General features: G+C 37.9%; 1 protein-coding gene across 1 annotated transcript in view; it reads right to left on the reverse strand.

Moving 5' to 3' along the window:
* Window positions 1–21,444, reverse strand: part of USP38 (ubiquitin specific peptidase 38) — a 36,190-nt gene extending 14,746 nt beyond the window's left edge. Inside the window, exons 1-6 of the mRNA XM_023225974.2 lie at window positions 20,016–21,444; window positions 18,192–18,327; window positions 12,036–12,165; window positions 9,935–10,036; window positions 4,308–4,466; window positions 1,710–1,903 (exon numbers count right to left, since the gene is read on the reverse strand). Of these exons, the coding sequence (XP_023081742.1) occupies window positions 1,710–1,903; window positions 4,308–4,466; window positions 9,935–10,036; window positions 12,036–12,165; window positions 18,192–18,327; window positions 20,016–20,697 (1,403 nt within the window). The 5' untranslated portion in view covers window positions 20,698–21,444. The remainder of the gene's footprint in view (window positions 1–1,709; window positions 1,904–4,307; window positions 4,467–9,934; window positions 10,037–12,035; window positions 12,166–18,191; window positions 18,328–20,015) is intronic.
* Between the last annotated feature and the right edge of the window lie 316 nt (window positions 21,445–21,760).

Raw genomic sequence — 21,760 nt, forward strand, 5'->3', positions numbered from 1 at the left:
GCCACCGCGCCTGGCCATATTTGACATTTGATAGTTTAAGATTCCTGGCCGGGCGCGGTGGCTCAAGCCTGTAATCCCAGCACTTTGGGAGGCCGAGATGGGTGGATCACGAGGTCAGGAGATCCAGACCATCCTGGCTAACCCGGTGAAACCCCATCTCTACTAAAAAATACAAAAAACTAGCCGGGCAAGGTGGCGGGTGCCTGTAGTCCCAGCTACTCGGGAGGCTGAGGCAGGAGAATAGCGTAAACCCAGGAGGCGGAGGTTGCAGTGAGCTGAGATCTGGCCACTGCACTCCAGCCTGGGCGACAGAGCGGGACTCCGTCTCAAAAAAAAAAAAAAAAAAAAAAAAAAGATTCCTCTGGGCAGGTGTAACAACTTGGAAAAGCTTAGAACTCAATTTGTAAACCTCTTTGGGCAAGTTCTATGAATACTTTATTGGTATTCAGGAGAAAAATTCAGTCATGTTTTTGTCTTCAGGAAGAGTTTATCATTATTTTGTACCTTTGCAGATAGCATTCACATAACTAACAACTTCTGATTTCCTATTTGCTTAGGTGCAAAAGAAAACGGATTTGAAAGAAAATTCTTAAGAGAGGAAAGAAACATGTCTGTTTATACATGTGTTCAGCAATTATTGCCCTGGGGTAGAGCAGAACTTACAACTTCTTAAACAGCAATAAAGTTGTTGATCTGACAACAAAATACCAACGGGCAGATAAAATTATATATGACTTCCCTCAAAACAAATACAGGTTAAAAAAATTTTAGTCTCACAGGATAATAACAGTGAAGTACTCTAGCACACTTAAACTCTGGAATAGGTGCAATCAATCCTTCTTTTACACTGTTAAAAATCATCAGAGTAGCTGGGCGCGGTGGCTCATGCCTGTAATCCCAGCACTTTAGGAGGCCGTGGCAGGTGGATCACGAGGTCAGGAGATCCAGACCATCTTGGCTAACATGGTGAAACCCCGTCTCTACTAAAAATACAAAAAACTAGCTGGGCATGGTGGCAGGCACGTGTAGTTCCAGCTACTCAGGAGGCTGAGGCAGGAGAATGGCATCAACCCGGAAGGCGGAGGTTGCAGTGAGCTGAGATTGCGCCACTGCACTCCAGCCCAGGTGACAGTGTGAGACTCCATCTCAAAAAAAAAAAAAAAAATCGTCAGAGTAATTTCTTTAAAGTGGCATTTAAATGCAATGAATAATAAGCAGAATTAATGTTACCTTTTCTTATTTTGAGACTGAGTCTCACTCTGTCACCCAGGCTGGAGTGCAATGGAACGATCTTGGCTCACTGCAACCTCTACCTTCTGGGTTCAAGTAATTCTCCTGCCTCAGCCTCCCGAGTAGCCGGGATTACAGGCACCCGCCACCATGCCCGGCTACTTTTTGTATTTTTAGTAGTCATGGGGTTTTGCCATGTCGGCCAGGCTGTTGTTCTTGAACTCCTGACCTCAGGCGATCCACCTGCCTCGGCCTCCCAAAGTGCTGGGATTATAGGTGTGAACCACCACACCCAGCCTGATGTTAACGTTTTCATAGTTTCTGAGCACTAATAGCAATTTCATTTCTGAATAAGGCAATAAAAGTTAACATTTATGCCATTTATATGGAATAATGTGTAGACAATTCTATCATCTTATATTTCATCAGCATGCATCAACCTCTACAGTTAAAATGAAAAGATTCAAATTTAAACTTACTCTGTGGCCATAAACAAGGCTTGTATAACACTGTTCATATAACATGTATTTCCTAGGTTAATAAGACCTGTTTTCCCAGTTTCAGATTTTCCAGAAAGTCTAGACAAGCAAGACGCCAAAGAATTGGATTGAGAAGTCCAGGCACTTTGATTGAGAATTAACTTAATCTTCTCTTCACTGGGCTTAGGAAAATCCTATAGGTCATAAAGAAGAAAAACAGTTTAAAAGTAAAGTAAAACTTATTTTTGTTGTTTAATTAACAGCATTAAGATTCTTACATTGACATTTGAACTTTCTTTCCCCCCACTTAGTTTTGAAGTAACTGGTAGTACTTGGCTAGTCATCAAAATATCAAATTTAACTGTATGGCAAAAATAAATACTACCTAATAGCAGAGTTTATCAAGTTGAAAAATACTCAAAAGCTGGAAATTCAAGTCGCATTTGAACTATTTATGACTGCAGTGCTATTCAAAGGCAGTAGAATGAAGACTTAAATTTTAGCACACAGTTAAACATAAGCAAACAATTTGTTTTCAAATTTTGTAATAAAAATGTTTTCTTTTCATTAAATACTAATATTTACTCAGTATTAACCCTTAGAAATAAAATCGCAAAGTAATTAAGAAATGAGAAATGAAAGCATCTATGCACAATGACCTTTAAGAAAAATAAAACTTAATCTCATGTTACCCAGATAGAAAATTATTACAACATACGGATTTTTCTCATCAACTTGGTGAAGTATGAGATAACATTTCATGTGTAAATTATTTCAAGAATGAATAGAGCACTGGAGAGTTAAGGGAAGTTGGTAAAATCATTAGGGCTTATCCGGACTGCTATTAGCATCTGGCACTTAGACCTTAGCAAACAAACATTTTCTGAAGGAGTTTCAATCTTCTAATTTTTGTTGTTGTTGTTGACAGCTAAGAGTGCTTTCTTTGGGCTTAGAGCGAGCCCCTTGTTTCTTCTGAGCCTATATGAGTTATCAGAATTTTCAACATGAAAAACTCTGACGAACTAAAGAATGGCAATCAATTAACAAGTGCAGCAACTATCATCTATGGATCCAATGTAGAAAGAGATTAATATTACCATCACATCCACTCCACAATGCTCCTGTACATAATTTACTTCTGAAGTGTCAAAGTGTCACACCAGCAATATATATTAATTGCTTAACAGTCTGTGTTCTGAGCTCAACCAAAATAAGTTTGATTTAGTTAATGATACAGTAAAAAGAACTGTTTTTAATCCATCTCAGATACAGAAGTAAAGATAAGACCTTTATATTGAAATTCAGATCTCAAAAAAACAAAAAACCACCAATAGGATTGATTTCTAATAATTTCTGGATTAAGTTTGGCTGAGTTCAGTTCTCCAATTCTTTTGCTATACACTGATTATGCAGTAAGTTTACTGAGAGGAAAGTATGTTTACTGTGATCCATTCTTCAACACAAACAGAAGTGCTTTTTAGGCTAGGCACAGTGGCTCATGCCTGTAATCCCAGTACTTTGGGAGGACGAGGATCACTTGAGCCTAGGAATTCAAGACCAGCCTGAGCAACACAGTGAGGCCCCTTCTCTACAAAAAATAAAAAATTAGCGTGGCGTGGTGGTGTGCACCTGTAGTCCCAGCTACTTGGGAAGCTGAGGCAGGAGGGTCACTTGAGCTCAAGATGTAGAGACTGCAGTGAGCCATGACTATGCCATTGCACTTCAGCCTGGGCAACAGAGCACGACTGTCCAAAAAAAAAAGTGCTTTTTAGATCCATTTACATATAAAATTGAAACACAGTATAACTCCACAAATAATTCAAATAAAGATTCTAAACACTGATGAACAGTCCACAGCAAAAATATAATTCAAAAAGAGGTCAGGTGCAGTGGCTCACACCTGTAATCCCAGCACTTTGGAAGGCCGAGGCAGGCGGATTACTTGAGGTCAGGAGTTTGAGACCAGCCTGGCCAACATGGTGAAACCCTCTCTCTACTGAAAATACAAAAATTAGCCAGGTGTAGTGGCAGGTGCCTGTAGTCCCAGCTACTCAGGAGGCTGAGGCAGAAGAATTGCTTGAATCCGGGAGGCAAAGGTTGAAGTGAGCAGAAACTGCACCACTGCACTCCAGCCTGGGTGACAGAGCGAGATTCGGTCTCAAAAAGAAAAAAAAAAAAAAAAAAGAATTAAAAAGGGGAAGAAATCAAAGTCAAATATTTATTAAACTCCATTTCCTATATTCTAAGACATACTCTACATATACTTTAACACTTCTAATATTGGGGTGCAAATCTGATGCACGCGTTAATGTAACATTTCTTTTTAAACAAATTTCCCAAAAAGCTATTATAAATTTAAAGATATGCCTTATAATTGATGACACTGCAGAAATGAAGAAATATGGTTATTAATTTAGAATGGTGACAGCAGCAAGAAAGCAGTTACTCCCTAAGCATAAGTGAAACCTGATTCTAACTGTATTTTTCAAACAAAAAGCACATTACCATAAAATAGTAAATTGAGTAGCTGGTTATAAGAATGTTTCACCTTACTAATATAACACAACTCCACAAATATTGGTACAGCTATCATCATACCTTTATTGCTTCCAGAATAGTTTCATAGAGATCTGGAAATCCAGAATAATGATACATCATACAGTGTATCAATTCTGTTAATTGTACTAAGAAGGCTGTACTGGAAGGCAGACCATCATTTTTGAAAGAATGAACCAAATTAACCACATGAGGAACAATCTGAAGAGGAAAAAAGGATAAACAGTGCTGACTTTATACAAATTGGTAACACATTCTCTAGCCTACAAACAGAATACAAACAATATATGATCAGCAAATACTTTTCTGTATGTTCAGTCACAGAGTTTTTCTATTAAGTTAAACATTTCTAAAATATCAAGGTAAATCTAGTTTTCGAAGTCACATATGACTGTAATCCCATATATGACCCCTCTCCTCATCCTTACCATCTAAAACATAAACTAAGGTATAAAATACGAATCTTAGTCATTGCTACCATTCTGAAAAATGCTGTAGGTTGAAATTGTTAGGGTTATTATATTGATCAGATCATTCAATGGGAATAAACATTTAAAAAACAATCCTAGAATTAGCTAAAGAGCTCCATCTAGTGTGAATTTAAAATTTTTTACTTGAAAGAATTAAAAGTACACTGCACATTAAAGTCTACTTCAAGAAAATCTTTACATGTGTAACTAACATTGCAGCTCAGGTAATAAGATTACTTTTAGATAAGCACAGAGACTATGCCTTACGTTAGAGTGGCTATTCTTACTAACAAATCCCATTTCCCACCCTCCAAAAGATGAGATGGTTCTAAAAATAAATGGCATCAGAAACTTCTGTTAGTTTTAAAGGACTGGGGCTAAAAATAAAAGTGAAATCTACAATGATCATTGCTCATAAACATATAGAATATTGTTAATACTGATCATCAGCACAACCATCTTCTTTCATTGTAAAATTAAACTAAAAAGTCAATCAATCCAGAGCCAATCATATCTTTAGGAGGTTATTAAAATGAAACAACTTCTATTTTACAGACATGGCTCTTTCCATTAGCATGATACTATATTTTTTTCAATTAATTTTTAATTATAATCTGATACTACATATGTACACTTCTTATGGTAAAAGGTATTTTCTGTTCTATTTCTAGAACATTTTGGGGTTGCTAACTCATGGTAAAAAAACAAAGTTATAACTCTACTAGGGTCATACCATCAAACAGAAATAACAGCAATTATAGTAATAATTCATCAATTCCCTTTCCTTCCCACAAAAAGAACAATCATAGTCTTACAACACAGTGCTATTTCATTCTGCTCTGTCTTGCTTTACATTTGTGCTTAAATCACACTGTAGCTTTTGCACTACCTTCTTTTATCTTACCTCCATCACAGGCATTGATGTGACCATAAAACTACCAGTTCCTAGTGAGTTCATTCTATTGCTATCACCTTTACAGTTCTAAGCAAATATGAATTACACTTCTGTCGCACAAAGCCACATTTATCAGATATTCTCTTGCTAGAAGTCATACATCTAAATTATTTTGTTTTCTCAAAGGTGGAGACAGAAGAGGCAAAAATTTTAGAAGTGATTATTAAATTTATAATTCCAAATCTGTCAAATTAGATTAGGTCTTTGTAATCGGGTTATATGGTTGTCTATTAGCATATCCTAAATGGTCAACACTATCAAGACATGGAAATAAGACTTGGTCTTTCACAGTTATACAAATAAACTTCCAAGCAGGCTATTACCTTCTAAATGTGTGAAAGTTGATTTTTTTGAATAAGTGAAACTAAATGTTTTTTGACATTATTATAATACTAAAGTTTTTGAGGAAATGTTTAAAACTTAATTAGAAGCTTTTATTTTTTTTCTTTCTCCATTATTACTATCTGCCATGGTATCTGTTTAAAATAAATTTATTCTACTGGGTAAAATGCGTGAGAAAAGCAACCTGACCCATAACACCACATATTCTAACATCAACTTTGGTTTGCCCTAAGATATTCTCAATGTATAATGAATTATGATGCTGATTCTAGATTATTGCTCATACTTAGCAACTCCTAAGCCCAAGTTCTTTACTGAGTTATTTGGAGTTATAGGTGATCTAACTACCACTTTACCCACTACGAAATTAAGGAATGTCCTCAATGTGGGCAATAAACATTAGAATGAATGATAAAGTTATGTCAGAGAATCTCCTTCCTAGAAATTTGGAAAACATTTTGAGTTGATTTTTGTATATGGTGTAAGGAAGGGGTCCAGCTTCAATCTTCTTCATATGGCTAGCCAGTTGTCAAAGCACCATTTATTGAAGAGGAAGCCTTTTCCCCACTGCTTGTGTTGACAGCTTTGTCAAGATCAGATGGTCATAGATGTACAGCCTTGTCTGTGGAGTCTCTCTTCTGTTCCATTAGTCTATGTGCCTGTTTTTGTACCAGTACCATGCTGTTTTAATATACTACTATGGCCCTGTAGTATAATTTGAAGCTGGGTAATGTGATGGCTCCAGCTTTGTTCTTTTGCTTAGGATTGCTGTGGCTACTCAGGTTCTTCTTTGGTTCCATATGATTTTAAAATAGTGTTTCTTTAGTTCTGTGAAGAATGTCATTGGTAGTTTGATAGAAAGAGTACTGCATCTGTAAATTGCTTTGGGCAGTACGGCCATTTTAATGATATTGGTTCTTCCTATCCATAAGCATGGGATGTTTTTCCATTTGTTTGTGTCTTCTTGATTTCTTTGAGCACTGTTTTGTATTTCTCATTGTAGAGATCTTTAACCTCCCTGCTTAGCTGTATTTCTAGGTATTTTATTCTTTTTGTGGCAGTTGTGAATGGGATTGCCTTCCTAATTTGGCTCTTAGCTTGGCTGCTGTTGGTGTATAGGAATGCTAGTGATTTTTGTACATTAACTTTGTATCCTGAGACTTTGCTGAAGTTGTTTATCAGCTGAAGGAGCTTTTGGGCTGAGACTATGGGGTTTTCTAGATACAGAAACATATCATCTACAAATAGTTTCACTTCTTATCTTCCTATATGGATGTTCCATATTGCTTTCTCTTGCCTGACTGCTCTGGCTAGGACTTCCAGTACTATATCGATTAGGAATGATGAGAGAGGGCATCCTTGTCTTGTGCCGGTTTTCAAGGGGAATGCTTCCAGCTTTTGCCCATTGAGTATAATGTTAGTTGTGGGTTTGTTACAGATGCCTCTTATTATTTTTAGACATGTTTCTCTAATACCTAGTTTATCGAGAGTATTTAACATGAAGGCATGTTGAATTTATTGAAAGCTTTTTCTGCATCCATTGATATAACCATGTGGTTTTTGTCTTTATTTCTGTTTATGCGATTGATTTGTGTATGCTGAACCAACCTTGTATCCTAGAGATGAAGCCTACTTGATCATGATGGATTAGCTTTTTTGAAGTGCTGCTGGATTTGGTTTGCAAGTTGAGGATTTTTGTATCCATGTTCGTTACATCAAGGATAAGACTTAAATGTAAAACCCCAAACTATAAAAACCCTGGAAGACAACCTAGGCAAAACCATCCTGGACATAGGAACGGGCAAAGATTGCATGACAAAGACACCAAAAGCAATTGCAACAAAAGCGAAAATTGACAAACGGGATCTAATTAAACTTAAGAGCTTCTGCACAGCAAAAGAAACTATCAACAGAGTGAATAGACAACCTATGGAATGGGAGAAAATACTTAAAAACTATGCATCTGACAAAGGTCTAATATCCAGCATCTATAAGGAACTTAAACAAATTTACAAGAGAAAAACCCAATTAAAAAGTGGGCAAAGGACATGAACAGACGCTTTTCAAAATAAGACATATATGCAGCCAACAAGCTTACGAAAAAAAGCTCAATATTACTGATCAGCAAAGAAATGCTAATCAAAACCACAATGAGCTACCATCTTCCTACCAGTCAGAATGGCTATCATTAAAAAGTCAAGGTTCAAAAAAAAGGGGAACACTTATACACTTGGTGGGAGTATAAATTCGTTCAACCATTGTGGAAAGTACTACGGTGATTCTTCAAAGAGCTAAAAGCAGAACTAGCATTTGACCCAGCATTCCTATTACAGGGTATATGCCGAGAGGAATATAAATCATTCCACCATAAAGATACATGCACGTGAATTCACTGTAGCATTATTCACAATAGTAAAGACAGGGAATCAATCTAAATGCCCACCAGTGACAGACCAGATAAACAAAATGTGGTACATATACACCATGGAATACTATGGAGCCATAATAATGAGATCATGTCTTCTGCGGGAATACGGATGGAGGTGGAGGCTATTATCCTTAGCAAACTAACCCAGGAACAGAAAACCAAATACCCCATGTTTTCACTTGTAAGTGGGAGCAAAATGGTGAGAACTCATGAACACAAAAAAGGGGACAACAGACATTGAGGTCTACTTGAGCGGGGAGAGTGGGAGGAGACAGAGGAGCGGAAAAGATAACTATTGGGTACTGGGTTTAATAACTAGGTAATGCAATAATCTGTAAAACAAACCCATGTGACACGAGTTTACCTATGTAATAAACTTTCACATGTTTCCTTGAATCTAAAAGTTAAAAAAAATGTGGAAAACAAAGCCTTTTCTCAAATGTCTTACACATGATTGTGCCTGAAGACAAGGACAAATAATTGATGTTTTTTTCTTGGAAGACTTTGCTAGTACACCTGCTATCTTATTTCAAGTTTGAGTTTTGTTTTCTATTATACATATATAAGGTTATTGCTTGATGATTAAACTCACCAAAATTAGGGCAATTCACTGCAGAAATCACACATCCTAAGTGGTAATGTGTAATGTAATTACGTGCTAGTAAGGTTTACTTACTACAAAGCCTGTGGACTTTCCTTCAGTGGAAATGAGACATTGAGCAACCTATGTGAATATATTCTAGATAAATAAAAACAACTGGAATTCTGAACTTCACTAGTCTCCTCTGACGTTTGTTATGGTGAATCAGTATTCCTAAGATTTTTCCATTGTGGGTTTATTGATAATGAGTTTCTAGTCCTATAAAACAGGATTAGACTTTGGAAGAATTAAGTAACCACACAAAGGCACTGTTTTCCTATGATGCCCTAGGGTGGTAAATGGACAGTTGACCAAAATTACAATTTGTCATTTCTCATCTGCAGTAACTGATAATCAAATAATTGAAATCAAATAAAAGCCAATGATTCAGCTGGCTTAAAGTGGTAGGATTCTAGATGTATTTTAAAGGTCAGTCAACAGGATTTGTAGGATGTAGGCTGAGAGTGAATGAAAAGCTTGCAAAGACTGATGTGTTTTCATACTTTCAAAATTCTAAAGCAGTGCTTTTCAATCATTTTAATCCTTCTATACTGTTCATTTGTGCAACAGACATCCATCAGTGACATCTCCCATGTGAACAGTAACTCTCAACTGCTGGTTGTTGTTGCAAGTGGAGTAGTTTGAATAAGACACGAAAATACATTCTTAGAGGGAAATCTCACAATCTCAGTTTTCTAGGAAATCATAAAGCTACATGAAAACAGATTTGGGACTAACTTGCAATATTTTTACTACATAAAAATGTGACTCAATATTAAACTAAATTTTCAAAATGAGGCTTTTTCAAAGTGGAAAGCTTATGTCACAACTTACCAAATGGAACGCCTCTGGAGAATGCTGAAAGCTAAGCAGCATATGAGAAAGAACTGCAAGAGCACCAGGTCTCACAAGAGGAAACCAAAGTCGATTAAAAACCTTCAAAATAAGACAAGACACCACCTTAAGAATTTGTAGGAAAATCATTAATCCAACAGTGGTTATTTTCTTAGAGCTAAAAATTATTTATATGAATGTCCCCTTCCTGGAAAGTTCTAACAAAACGTATGTAATTAAACTTTGGGAGAAGGATGAAGTTAGGAAATAACAATGTGACAGAGATCAAGGGTAATGTAATTGGCCTAACCCAATTGTTAAAACTCCCCAACGAAATAAAAATTTGTCAAATTATGTTTACAAGGCGACAGCTCCCGAGTCCACCATTCATTCAATTCACTCAACAAATATTTGTTAAGCACATACTATTACTTGTCCTAGTTCTAGGAACTAGTGCTACAACAGTGGATCGAAATAAAAAAAAAATCTCTATCATACAGAGTTTACCATCTAGACGGTAGGTAGAAACAATAAAAAGTAATACATGGTGGTAAGTGTTATTAAGAAATTTAAAGCAGGATATGATGAATAGAGAATGCTGTGTAGCAAAAAAATCTGCTGTTTTACATAGTGTTCAATAAATGCCTCATGAAAGAAGTGATATCCAATTATAAAACTGAAGGAAGTGAATAAGCCTTGCAAATATCTGGGATAAGAGCATTACAGGCAAGGCAAACAGCACTGCAAAGGCCTTGAGGCCTTCAGGCTGGTGTGCTACAGATGAAGAAAAAAGGACAGTGTAAGTGAAGCAAGAGACCGAGGCAATAACAGTGGGAGATGGGACTAGAGAAAAAGTGGGCCAGAATACACAGGACCTTGTGTGATAAGTACAGGGGGCCAAGAACAGAAGCACAAAGGCTGCTGCAATCTTGCAGCAAGGGATGATGATGTAGGATCAGGGTGGTAGGATTCTGTGTGGATATATTCTAAACGTGGTGTCAGTAGAATTTGTAGGATATGGGCTGAGAGAGAATTAAAAAAAAAGATAAGAATAGCTTCAAGGTTTTTGGCTTGAGCAAATGAAAGAATAGAGGAGCCTCTAGGTCTGGGAGGGAAAAATCAGGAGTAAGATTGTAGATAAAGTGAATCTGACATTCACGTAAAGATAGATGGATACATGAATATGGAGTTCAAGGGAGAAAAATGGACTAAAAATATAAATCTGGCAGTCATCAAATTAGAGATGTTATTTAAAGCCACAGAACACCTATGCTGTGAGTATGCACTGGGAAGAAAATGGACCAAAGACTGAACTGTAAGGCATTCTAAAAGTTAGAGTAAGTACAGGAGACTGATATGCCTGTGAAGGAGGACAAAAATCAGGAGAGTATAATGTCCTAGAAACAAGAGGGAGTGACTGACTGTGTCAAATATTGCTGACAGGTCAAATGAGAAGAGGCCTGAGAAATGACTTGTGAGTTTAGCAACACTGGAAAGCACTGGTGTCAAAGGTAATTTTGGTAGAGTAATGGTGGTAAAAGCTTGATTAGGTGGACCCAAGAGATAATGGAAAGAATGTTTTCATATTGGATATCTGAAAATGAAAAAATTATTTTAATTACTTATACTTTTTTTTTTTTTTTTTTTTTTGAGACAGAGTCTTGCTCTGTCGTCCAGGCTGGAGTGCAGTGGTGCTATCTTGGCTCACTATGACCTCTGCCTCTCAGGTTCAAGTGATTCTCGTGCCTCAGCCTCCTGAGAAGCTGGGACTACAGGCATGAACCATCATGCCCAGCTAATTTTTGTATTTTTACTAGAGATGGGAGTTTTGCCATGTTGGCCAGGCTAGTCTTAAACTCCTGGCCTGAAGTGATCTGCCCGCCTTGTGATGGGATTACAGGGGTCAGCAACCATGCCCAGCGTAATTACTTATATTTAAATGACATTTAAAAGAATTTCTAAAGCCTATTCAAAACTGTTACTCCAAACAAACCAACAATAACATACTCAAAATTAGATGCTTTCAAGGATACCACCCAAAGATAAAAATATTGATTTTACGAGTCTATATATTCTAATAGATTTCCACACTCCCACTTACCAGTTCTATTTTCAGCAAAGTAACATCTATCAAAATAGTAAACTTCTGGACAGCTGCCAGTCCTTTCAGGAGTGCAATTACCCATGTATCCACATGCTGAGCCAATGGCCAGGATAGCCAGTCAATCATTCTGAAATTGAAGGAAAACGAAACAATCATTACTGAAAATGTTTTCATTGAGTTAGAGATAACAAGAGTTACAGTAGATAACCACTCACTTTGTGAATAAACATTTACTGAATTTGCTGGGGAAAAGCACTGACCAAGACGTGGAAGTGAATGTAACAGGTGCTTGTCCTCATGGAGTTTCCAATCTTGTAAACTGATAGTTTCTCCTATTCAACATATTTCCATAAAAATAATTTCTGATGAATTATTTTGCATAAATGCAAAACTTAAAATTTATGCTATATAGTGGCACGGGTTAAGTATTCCTTATCTGAAATGTTTGGAACCAGAAGTGCTTTGGATTTTCAATTATTTGCATTATATATTTACTGGTTGGGCATTTCAAATCCAAAAATTTGAAATCTGAAATGTCTCAATAAACATTTCCTTTGAGCATCATGTCAGCACTCAAAAAGTACTGGATTTTCGAACATTTCAAATTTGGGATGCTCAACCTGAATCAAAAATTTATTAGGCAAATTTACTCTAAAAAGAGCAGCCAAAATGTAATCTGAACTAAGATATATGAATATGAACCAAGATTCCTCCTTCCTGGTGACTACAATCTAATACGAAATGTACTGTTTAAAAAGCCTATATTTTGAATTGTGAAAGAGGTATCTTTATCTTTTTCAAAATCCTACTATACAAAGACAACAAAAAGAAACTTCAAATATATAAAAGAGCACTAAGTCTGTAAATATTGTAAAGGCCTCATTTTGCACTAATGAGTGCTTTTCTTGAATACCAACCCAATTTAGTGGAAAAAAAAGAAAGTAATATGGGATCTGACAGAGACACTCCCTAAAGTTAGATCTCTACCACAATGAAGATTGATACAACTCTTTCAGAAAGCAACTGAAGGATGGGCGCGGTGGCTCATGCCTGTAATCTCAGCACTCTGGGAGGCCAAGGTGGCTGGATCACCTGAGGTCAGAAGTTCAAGACCAGCCTGGCCAACATGGTGAAACCCCATCTCTACTAAAAATACAAAAATTAGCCAGGCATGGTGACCTTGGATTTCCCAGCCTCCAGAACTGTGGGAAATAAATTTCTGTTGTTCATAAATAACCCAATCTAAGATATTTTTTTACAGTAGCTCAAATAGACTAAGTGAGAAAGCATTGTGTTTGGTGCTGAGAATATAACAGTAAGGTATGGTTTCTGTCCTTAAAAAGGGAAGAAAAGTTAGGACATTTGTCAACAAGCACACAATTATCAAAAAATAGTACTGGCATTTAAACTAAGCTCTGCCAGTACAGAATGCAATGTTTTTTGCCACACTTTAATTATATTCCAGTTCCGTTTCAATTTGATTGGACTTGCACATGTCTGTTTCTTCTCCGGTACAGGTAGGCACTGCAGGATAAACTATTTTTATGGTTAACCATAGGAATCTTATCCACCATGGATCAGTGATTATCAATTTGAATTCTAAGGACACTTTCTTTTAACCCTAGTATACTGATTTAAGATCTTACTATTTAAATAACATTTAACTATATACTTGTTATTTACGTACTCCACGACCTGCCTCCTCCATTAGATTGTGAGCTTGACAGCAGTAATCTCTCATGTATCTTTGGATTCCCAGCACTTAGTGCCTGGCACTCAGTAGGAACTCAAATTTATTAACTAAATGAAAGCATTTCTTTATATAGCTAAAGAAAAATACATGCAACTTTAAAACCATAACAGTAAAACTGGCAAAATTATGAAAGACACCATAATCGTCTTGGTTTAATTGTAATTTATGGAGAATAACACCAATTTCCACTTTTACATGGCAGCTTGCAGGCTACAGGCAGCCTTCCCTTTTATTTGTCCCAATGTTTTAAACATTGGGAAATTTCACAAAGAAAACTGGATTTCAGGCTTCTTTTGAAAAATCAGATCAAACAAGACTGGATTCCAATTTCTTTGTATCAACAGACAACTGGAATTCATGATCAGTTTTCTCTTTTAGAAGGTACTTATGTATCCCATTCTCTAACATTTAACTTATACCTGGCCTATTTCATATTTTAATGTTACCTGTTTGGTCCTGGTATGGTATCTAGATTTACATTTGCATTTCTATGGAGTATAGAAAATGACTGTAAACATGATCACTGCTATGTTTGGGAAAGTATAGAGCACGGGGAGGTATAAAGTGGGAGGAGGATGGTAAAAACAAATATCACTATCCCTTTCAGTTACATTTTCTATATAAGAGTAATTACTTCAGGTAGATTATGGGTAAATAGGATCACGCAGGCTATACTGGAAATGTAATACAAAAACTGGGTACAACTCCCCATAGAAACAAATAGGTAAAAACTAGTTTCCAAATACATCTTGAAAAAAAATTCCTAAATTGGGTACTACAACTGTTTTTGAAGAGGCTTGAAAATTAAGAGGACAGAATGCCAAGAAGTGGAATATGAATTCAACTTAGTAGGTAGTGGAAGTCACTACAATGTCTTGATTGAAAGAGAAAAATCAGGAGTCCAGATGATTAAGATAAGAAAAGTAAGTCACTGCTAGCAAAAAGACGAACTAAAAAACTGTGCAACGAGGACTGATTTCTTCAGGGCAGTGGGAATAGAATAAGCGTCATTTTAAGAAATGTCCTAAAGAAATAATCCAATGGACTTATTAATTATGTTAATCAAAGGGAATGAAAGAAAGGATGGAGTTGAAAATTGCTTATAGGTTTGTGACCATATTTCTAGAATTAGTGTCAATTTAAGTAAACAAAGAGAAAAAAATAAACACTAATATCAGGCCATGAAGAAGTTCTGCCTCTAAGAGAGTGGCCCTAAGTGAGAAACTTGACTACCCTGGTTTGTGTCTTCATGGGTGACTATCTCATAACCGGGAGCCAGATTTAAGTTCAAATACCGGATTCACTGTTTACTACCTGAATGAGCTTGGGTAAACAATTTAACCTCTCAGTTTCCTCAATTATGAGATGTGGCCAATAACAGTACCTACTTCAAAAGACTGTGGTGAGTATTAAATAGTTTATGTCACGTAAAGAAAATCTGCTACTATTACCCCATGCAATGAAAGTGATGGACCAACTAATTTCTAATTTCACTTCCAGCTGTAAAATCTGTAATTCTCTGCATTTGTTTTACTAGGAGGAAATAAAAGTTATAATACATTCATCCCAAAGGGAAAGACACTTTAGTGCTGTTACAGTCACACTGACAAAAGTGTGCTGCTGCTAAATAGGGCACAGAAGGAGTTACATTATGAAGAGATGAAAAAGGTAAGAGTTTCTTAAAAGTAAATGAACAACGAGAACTTTACATAAAGACTTGGAAGTCAGCCACATACAGATCAGAATTGATAGTGATGATAATAATGGGAAGGAAGAAAATAAAAATAATAGATACAGAAAGAAATTCCTAACAGTATGGTGTCAGATAAGAATTTCAAGAACAATGAATACAAAGATATCAAGGAGATGAGAATAAAAATACAGATTATCAAACACAGCAAGGGGGATCATCAGAAATGAAAAGCAATGGGGGTAGAGGTCACACAACAGGAAAAACATTTACATAAGAGTTTTCTCATACATACAAAGCACTTTCACAAATTTCTGAAAGTCAAAGAGGAAATGAACACTATGAAACTGGAAGTAAAAGTTACAGATAAATTGATTCAATAATGTTTAAGAGCACAAGAAGAAAGAAGAAATGCTAGAAGAGGAAGACCTTTTTAAACAATGAAGTGAAAAGCGTTAGGATAAGGTAGAGAAAATCTAAGTCCCTAGAGTTTGTGTTATAGAGAGTGAAGTTAGTACAAATGTAGCTGAGAATTTAATATGAATACCTCAGTTTATATGTTACCTTATAATTATAATTTTATAACAGGAGCACAGAAACCCTTTTGTCCAAATCCTTATATTGTATTTAAATGTGCTTAATATACACACACACACAGGAAAAGAATTAAAAAACAAAAACAGTCAGGTATTAAATAAGAACAGGCAGACACAAAAAACTCAATTAGAAAAAAATAGTCATTGAAATAAAGAAACTCAGTAAGTAAGCTCTACAGATGAGCACCTTTGAAGAGAAAATTAGTGAACTATAAAACAGTATTGATATTCTTCCCCTCAGATATCCACAGGTTTGCTTCTTCACATCCTTCATGCCTTCACTTCACGGTTACCTTAGTGAAGACTTCTTCATCCATTAATTCTCCCACGCTAAGTGCATGTCAGTTGTGGAGAACACATAGCAAAAAGAGCCGTACGCTCTTTACAGATACTAATGTCAAGAGTTAAACCTCCTCAGGTTCAACCTGTGATAAAAGACCAGTGTTTCCCACTACCTGCATGGGGTTTGCTATTTATAATTTTCTTGGGAGTATCACAGGAAAATCACAGTTATACCACTTTAGACCCTATGTGTAGCAGGTCACAACATACCCTTGTGTGTTTAGATGTGTATGGAATACCTGTATACATTAGTGAAAGCTGTTTACTGTAACGGGGAAAACCAGATTCCTTGCATCTGGGCCCTCTACTGATTGTTAAAGGAGTTCGTCACCTGCTCTCCCCAGTGCATGCGTCTGTCCACCTGGCTAACTTTTAATATGTGTATTTTTACATTATGTAAATTCTTAACTGGCCTGTCTCGTTTAGACTGTATACATCATATCTGACATTATTGTAACTACTGTGTGATCAGTAAGATTCCTATAAGAAATACTGTTTTTAAAAAAAAAAGTAACATGCTGAGGGGTGACCTATACCCCATGTGAGTGGTCACTTTATTTATAGGATCTTTAAAACAAGTACATTTTTAATGAACTAACGAATAAAGGCACAATTAAAAACTCAAAAAAAAAAAAAAAAAATTGCAAACCACTTCCCCACAATCTGTTCCCCTTCCTGTCTACTCCTATCCCTCTTTTTGTCTGCTTTTTTTCAAACACGTATCACTATCTAACATACTAAATTATTTTACTTATTATATTTAATCAAATCTAAAACAAATTCAATTTTAAGATGCATAATTAGCTTATGTACCACCAAGGCAAGAAAAGTCATGCCAATTTAACTAGGACACGAATGACTGGGCATTTCTACATTTAAACATCTTTGAAATTAGAAGACATGTTGGAATCAATGAAGTGTGTTATTAAATTACTGTCTGCCTCCCCAAGTAGAATGTAAGCCTATAGGACAGATATTTTTATCAGTTTGTTTGAGGACATTTTGAACACTGCCTGGCATTCATGGTAAGTACTCAATAAGTGTGGTTTGAATAAATGAATGAATGACTGAATAAAAGTGCCAAAGTGCTGAGAAGGGCAAATAATATTAAGATTATACCTAGAAATGTAAGAATAAAATTATAGAACATTAGGGATAAAGAGAACATAAAAGTTTCCAGAAAAGCTGACTACTCACAAAGGTATGAGTCAGATTGACAGGTGACTTCCCACCGGCAACAATAGATGCCCAAAGGTAATACAGTATTATTTTTAAAATGCTAAGAGAAAATGGCTATCAAATTAGAATTCTGTATCTTGCCAAATCTGAGAAACTGATTTAAAACTGAGAAAGAAAAAAAATACAAACAGGCAAAGGCAAACAGTGTATTACACATTGAGCCTGGTTGAGAGAGAAAGTAAAGTATATACTTACTAAGGAAGAAAAAAAAAACGCAGAAGAAAAATAGGTTGCAGGAAACCATGATGAGCAACGAAATTAGTGAAATACTGTATACTGATAATCCAATCAGCATCTGCGTATGTGTGTGTATATTTTGGGAATTAAAGTTGAACTGAAAATAGATTTGTGAATTATTGGGATGCCTGGCAACGCTATAAGGTAAACAATTCCAATCTATTTGGATAATATTTACATATGTCATTCCATGATTTTAGTTTTAAACATTCATAAGTTTTTCATTACTCACAAAATACAAAGTATTTCCTCTTCCCAAATCTACAATTACCATTAATAGTGTCATGAAGAAGTACCTGCAAAGGGCTTGGGTCATACTTGCATCTTTTACATTTGGATCTGTAGTAAGGCTCCTGATGAGAACTGTAATCATCTGAAGAGGAATATGCTGCACAAGGCTTGCCAATGCTACAGAAGGTTCAAATGATGCATCTGTTTTTTCAATTAAAAAGAAAAGGGAACATGGCAAGTACGTTCAAGTATTTAAAAAGAACAACACTTTACAAAAAAAAAAGTAATTGCAGCAAAGGTGTTAATTAGGAAGGATTATTATGCTACACCCTCATGCGTAGACTCTAATTTACAAGGAATGTTAAATTACAGGAATGAAAGATTAAGAGTGAGCAGCAATGATCACTCATACTATAGACAGAATACTAAAATATATTGCTATAGTCCATAAGTTACTTTAATTTTTCATAATCTATCGACTTACTGTTGTGCTAAAATATTAACTTGTAAATTACTAATCAGAAAGGAAATATAAAGAAACATAAAGTATCATTTCAACTTCTACTTCAGACTCTCCAAAATAACTTAAAACTTATTGATCATTACATCTCTCTAAGGAAGATTTAAAAAAATCTCTTAAAGTAGAAATTAAGGTGACTTTTGGGGGCACTTAAGTATCATTTCAACTCTCACTTCAGACCCTCCAGAATAACTTAAAACTAATCATTATTACATTGCTCTAAGGAAGATTTTAAAAAATCTCTTAAAGTAGAAATTAAGGTGACTTTTGGGGAGACTTTGCTTAAACTGGATACAAATTAAGCAAATCCAAGACAAGTACCTTTACTGCTACAGTTGAAAAAATTTGGCAAGAACCTGACAGTTATGACAACACAGGCAATAAAAGTAAAATTACAATAAGAAAAGAAAAACCAACTCAGACACTGCAAATACATCGTTTGTAATTCTTTCATAAATATATTAAATTCATCAGAACATAGAATGCTTGTTAAAACTCCACCTTTACTTCTGGTTCTTAAGATAAAAAGAGGACACGTCCCTCACAAGTTCAATCTGAACAGCCAGACAGTCCCCACTGGTGGTATAAATGAAGGAGAATGCTTGTACCAAGTAGAGCGGAAATGAACACGGTTTTGAATCTATTCAGACCTGAAAGGTCCAAGACAGAACAAGGAAGGTAGAGGTACTGGTAAAATTCCTGGGCGAGAAAGCATTTTCTAGGCAAGTATCATGTGACCCTTCTCTGCTTTCTGAGAATGCAGTTCATGGGCACTAAAACAAATATTTAAATCCTCGTGCTCTTTTTCCTTCCCTCATTCTATCTGTATCCCTCCTTTGTCTACTAGATACTGTAGACAAAAAATGTCAGTATTTCAAAACTTCATAGTTAACTGGGATAATCCAGTAATAAAACAAACTGCACAATCCATTAATTCAAAAATGAGGAAATACAAAAATGGGGGAAAAACTCATTACAAAGGGAGAGAGACACGAACAATAAATACTATGGTAAACATCACGCTACCATTAGTCACTAACGAATGGAAGCTTTCTGCAGTAGCTGTCATCCTCAAAGCATTCCAAATAACTCGAGCAGAGGCTGGGTAATTAAGTAACTTGTTTAGTGCCAAAGGTCTTAGACCTGGACGTTCTCAACCTTTAAAATGGGAACGCTGCCTGTTTTTAAAGTACGAAGTGACGTCCTGAATAAGGTAGTGAATGTGAATAAATCTGGGATGAGGGTATTAGGATTTGCTCTCCCTTAAGAATGTTTTCAGGGCAGTAGGAAAACATAGTGTGAATGTGTGTGTTCAAGAGAGACATATACTGAATTTTTATGAGATATTTTGAAAGATAATGACCCTTACCTGTGGAAGAGATGCTTGCAAAAACTTCCTGCAGAGAAGGCAGCAGTGTGGTAGGCTCAGCCTTCCAGATGTTCTGCAGCAAGTTACTCACTTTTGTCACCTGGGAGACATATTCCCGCAGCTCCCTCTCCTGGGTGGACACGCACTGGAAGTGGCCTATCGTTCGAACCAGCTGTTGACAGAACGTGATGGACAATTTCCCCTTGGGGATGCATTGCACGAAGTCGGTCAGAAGGTCGCTCAGTCGGGCACAGAGCTGCGGCTCCGGTCTCTCACACACCATCCGTAACACCTCTACCTGCAGGAGGCTGAAAAGATCCAGCACCGACGGACAGCTCATAATCAGCTTCAGGCCGTTATGAATGTAGTCAAGGATGGCTACATCCTTCCTGTCCAGAGAGTGGTAGCCCTGATGAAGGAGGCCCAACACGAAGGTCTTGTTGAAGAAGGACTCGAACTCTGGCCGGTGGTATCGTGCGTAGGCCTCCAGCACCTGGTGCCCCACCTGCCGCTGGAAAGGGTCCTGGCCCTCCAGGATGAGCCGGGTCGTCAGGTCAAACATGGCCTCGCACTGCGCCTCGTCTAGCCAGTGCTCCGCCGATTCCACCACCTTCCGCACAATCACCCTCTTGAGGGGCAGGGGATGCGAAGAACTCACAAGGCCCTCCAGGATCTTGTCCATTGTCGCCACGCAGCAAGGCCAGGGCCAGAGGATAAGGAGCGGGTGGCGGCAGCCCCGAGGTGGGGCAGGAGAGCCCCGGGGCGGAGGTGAACTTGGAGCGCCGCAGCAGCAGCGTGACGGGCCACCGCCACCGCCGCCTCAGCAGCCACATTTATGGGGCAGGGAGACCCATCCACGCTGGGGCGAGAGCTGGCGAGCCTGGAGAGCGTAAGAACCGACACCTGCGGCTGGCCTAAGGCGCCAGAGGCCCGTACTCCGCCGCCGCCCCGGGCCCTCGATCCCTCTCAGCATCAGCGTGGAGAGGCCTGTCGGGACCCCCGGCGGCGTCGGCGGGCGCTCAGGGCCCGGGGCTGCTAGCCGGTGGGTGGAGGAAGCGCGCCTCCAAGTTCCGGGTCAGGTGTGGGCGTCCAGGCTTCAGCAGATCGTGAGAAGAAGCCGGCTGTCGGCTGAGTCAGGAGTCGCTGTCACGGAGGGTGCTGGGATCAGCCGGGTAAAAGAGACCGAAGCGACACCCTTTGACCCGGATTTTGAAGTGCCGGCAAACAGGAAGTGAAGGACCTTGGAACCTCCGGCAAAGACCGCCCCTCCGGCAAGGACCGCCCCTCCACCCGTCTCTTCCTCCCTTCTCTCTCTCTCTCTCTCTCCCTGCTTCCCCAACTTCCCTCCGGAGTCGTAGACTCCGTTCCCCCGGCACTCGGAGCCTCCTTCCCGCCCCGCCGCGCAGGTGCGGCGACTGCCGCGTCACTGGAGAGTGTGTCGAGTCACAGGCGGTCTTCCGCACGGAGCGTCCCCGGCGGACGCTGCGCAGATGGCTGCGACCGTAGGATTCTCGCCGGCTAGTCTCCGTCGGTTCCGCCTGCGTCAGGTTACTCGTGAAAACTCGAGAAAGTGCTATTGATGTGAAATCTGAGGAAAAGAGCATTTGGGGGAAAAGTAAGGAAAACTCAAAACTCGGATTGAGAAGACTTTGCCTTGGCTCATTAATTAAGAATTGCGCTTGCGCGCCTAAATGTCACTGCCTTTATCCTGCGACGTCGGTATTGAAGTAAGAGCAATACCGGCG

The sequence above is a fragment of the Piliocolobus tephrosceles genome, chromosome 3 (genome assembly GCF_002776525.5).
Source record: "Piliocolobus tephrosceles isolate RC106 chromosome 3, ASM277652v3, whole genome shotgun sequence".
Lineage (NCBI taxonomy): Eukaryota > Metazoa > Chordata > Mammalia > Primates > Cercopithecidae > Piliocolobus > Piliocolobus tephrosceles.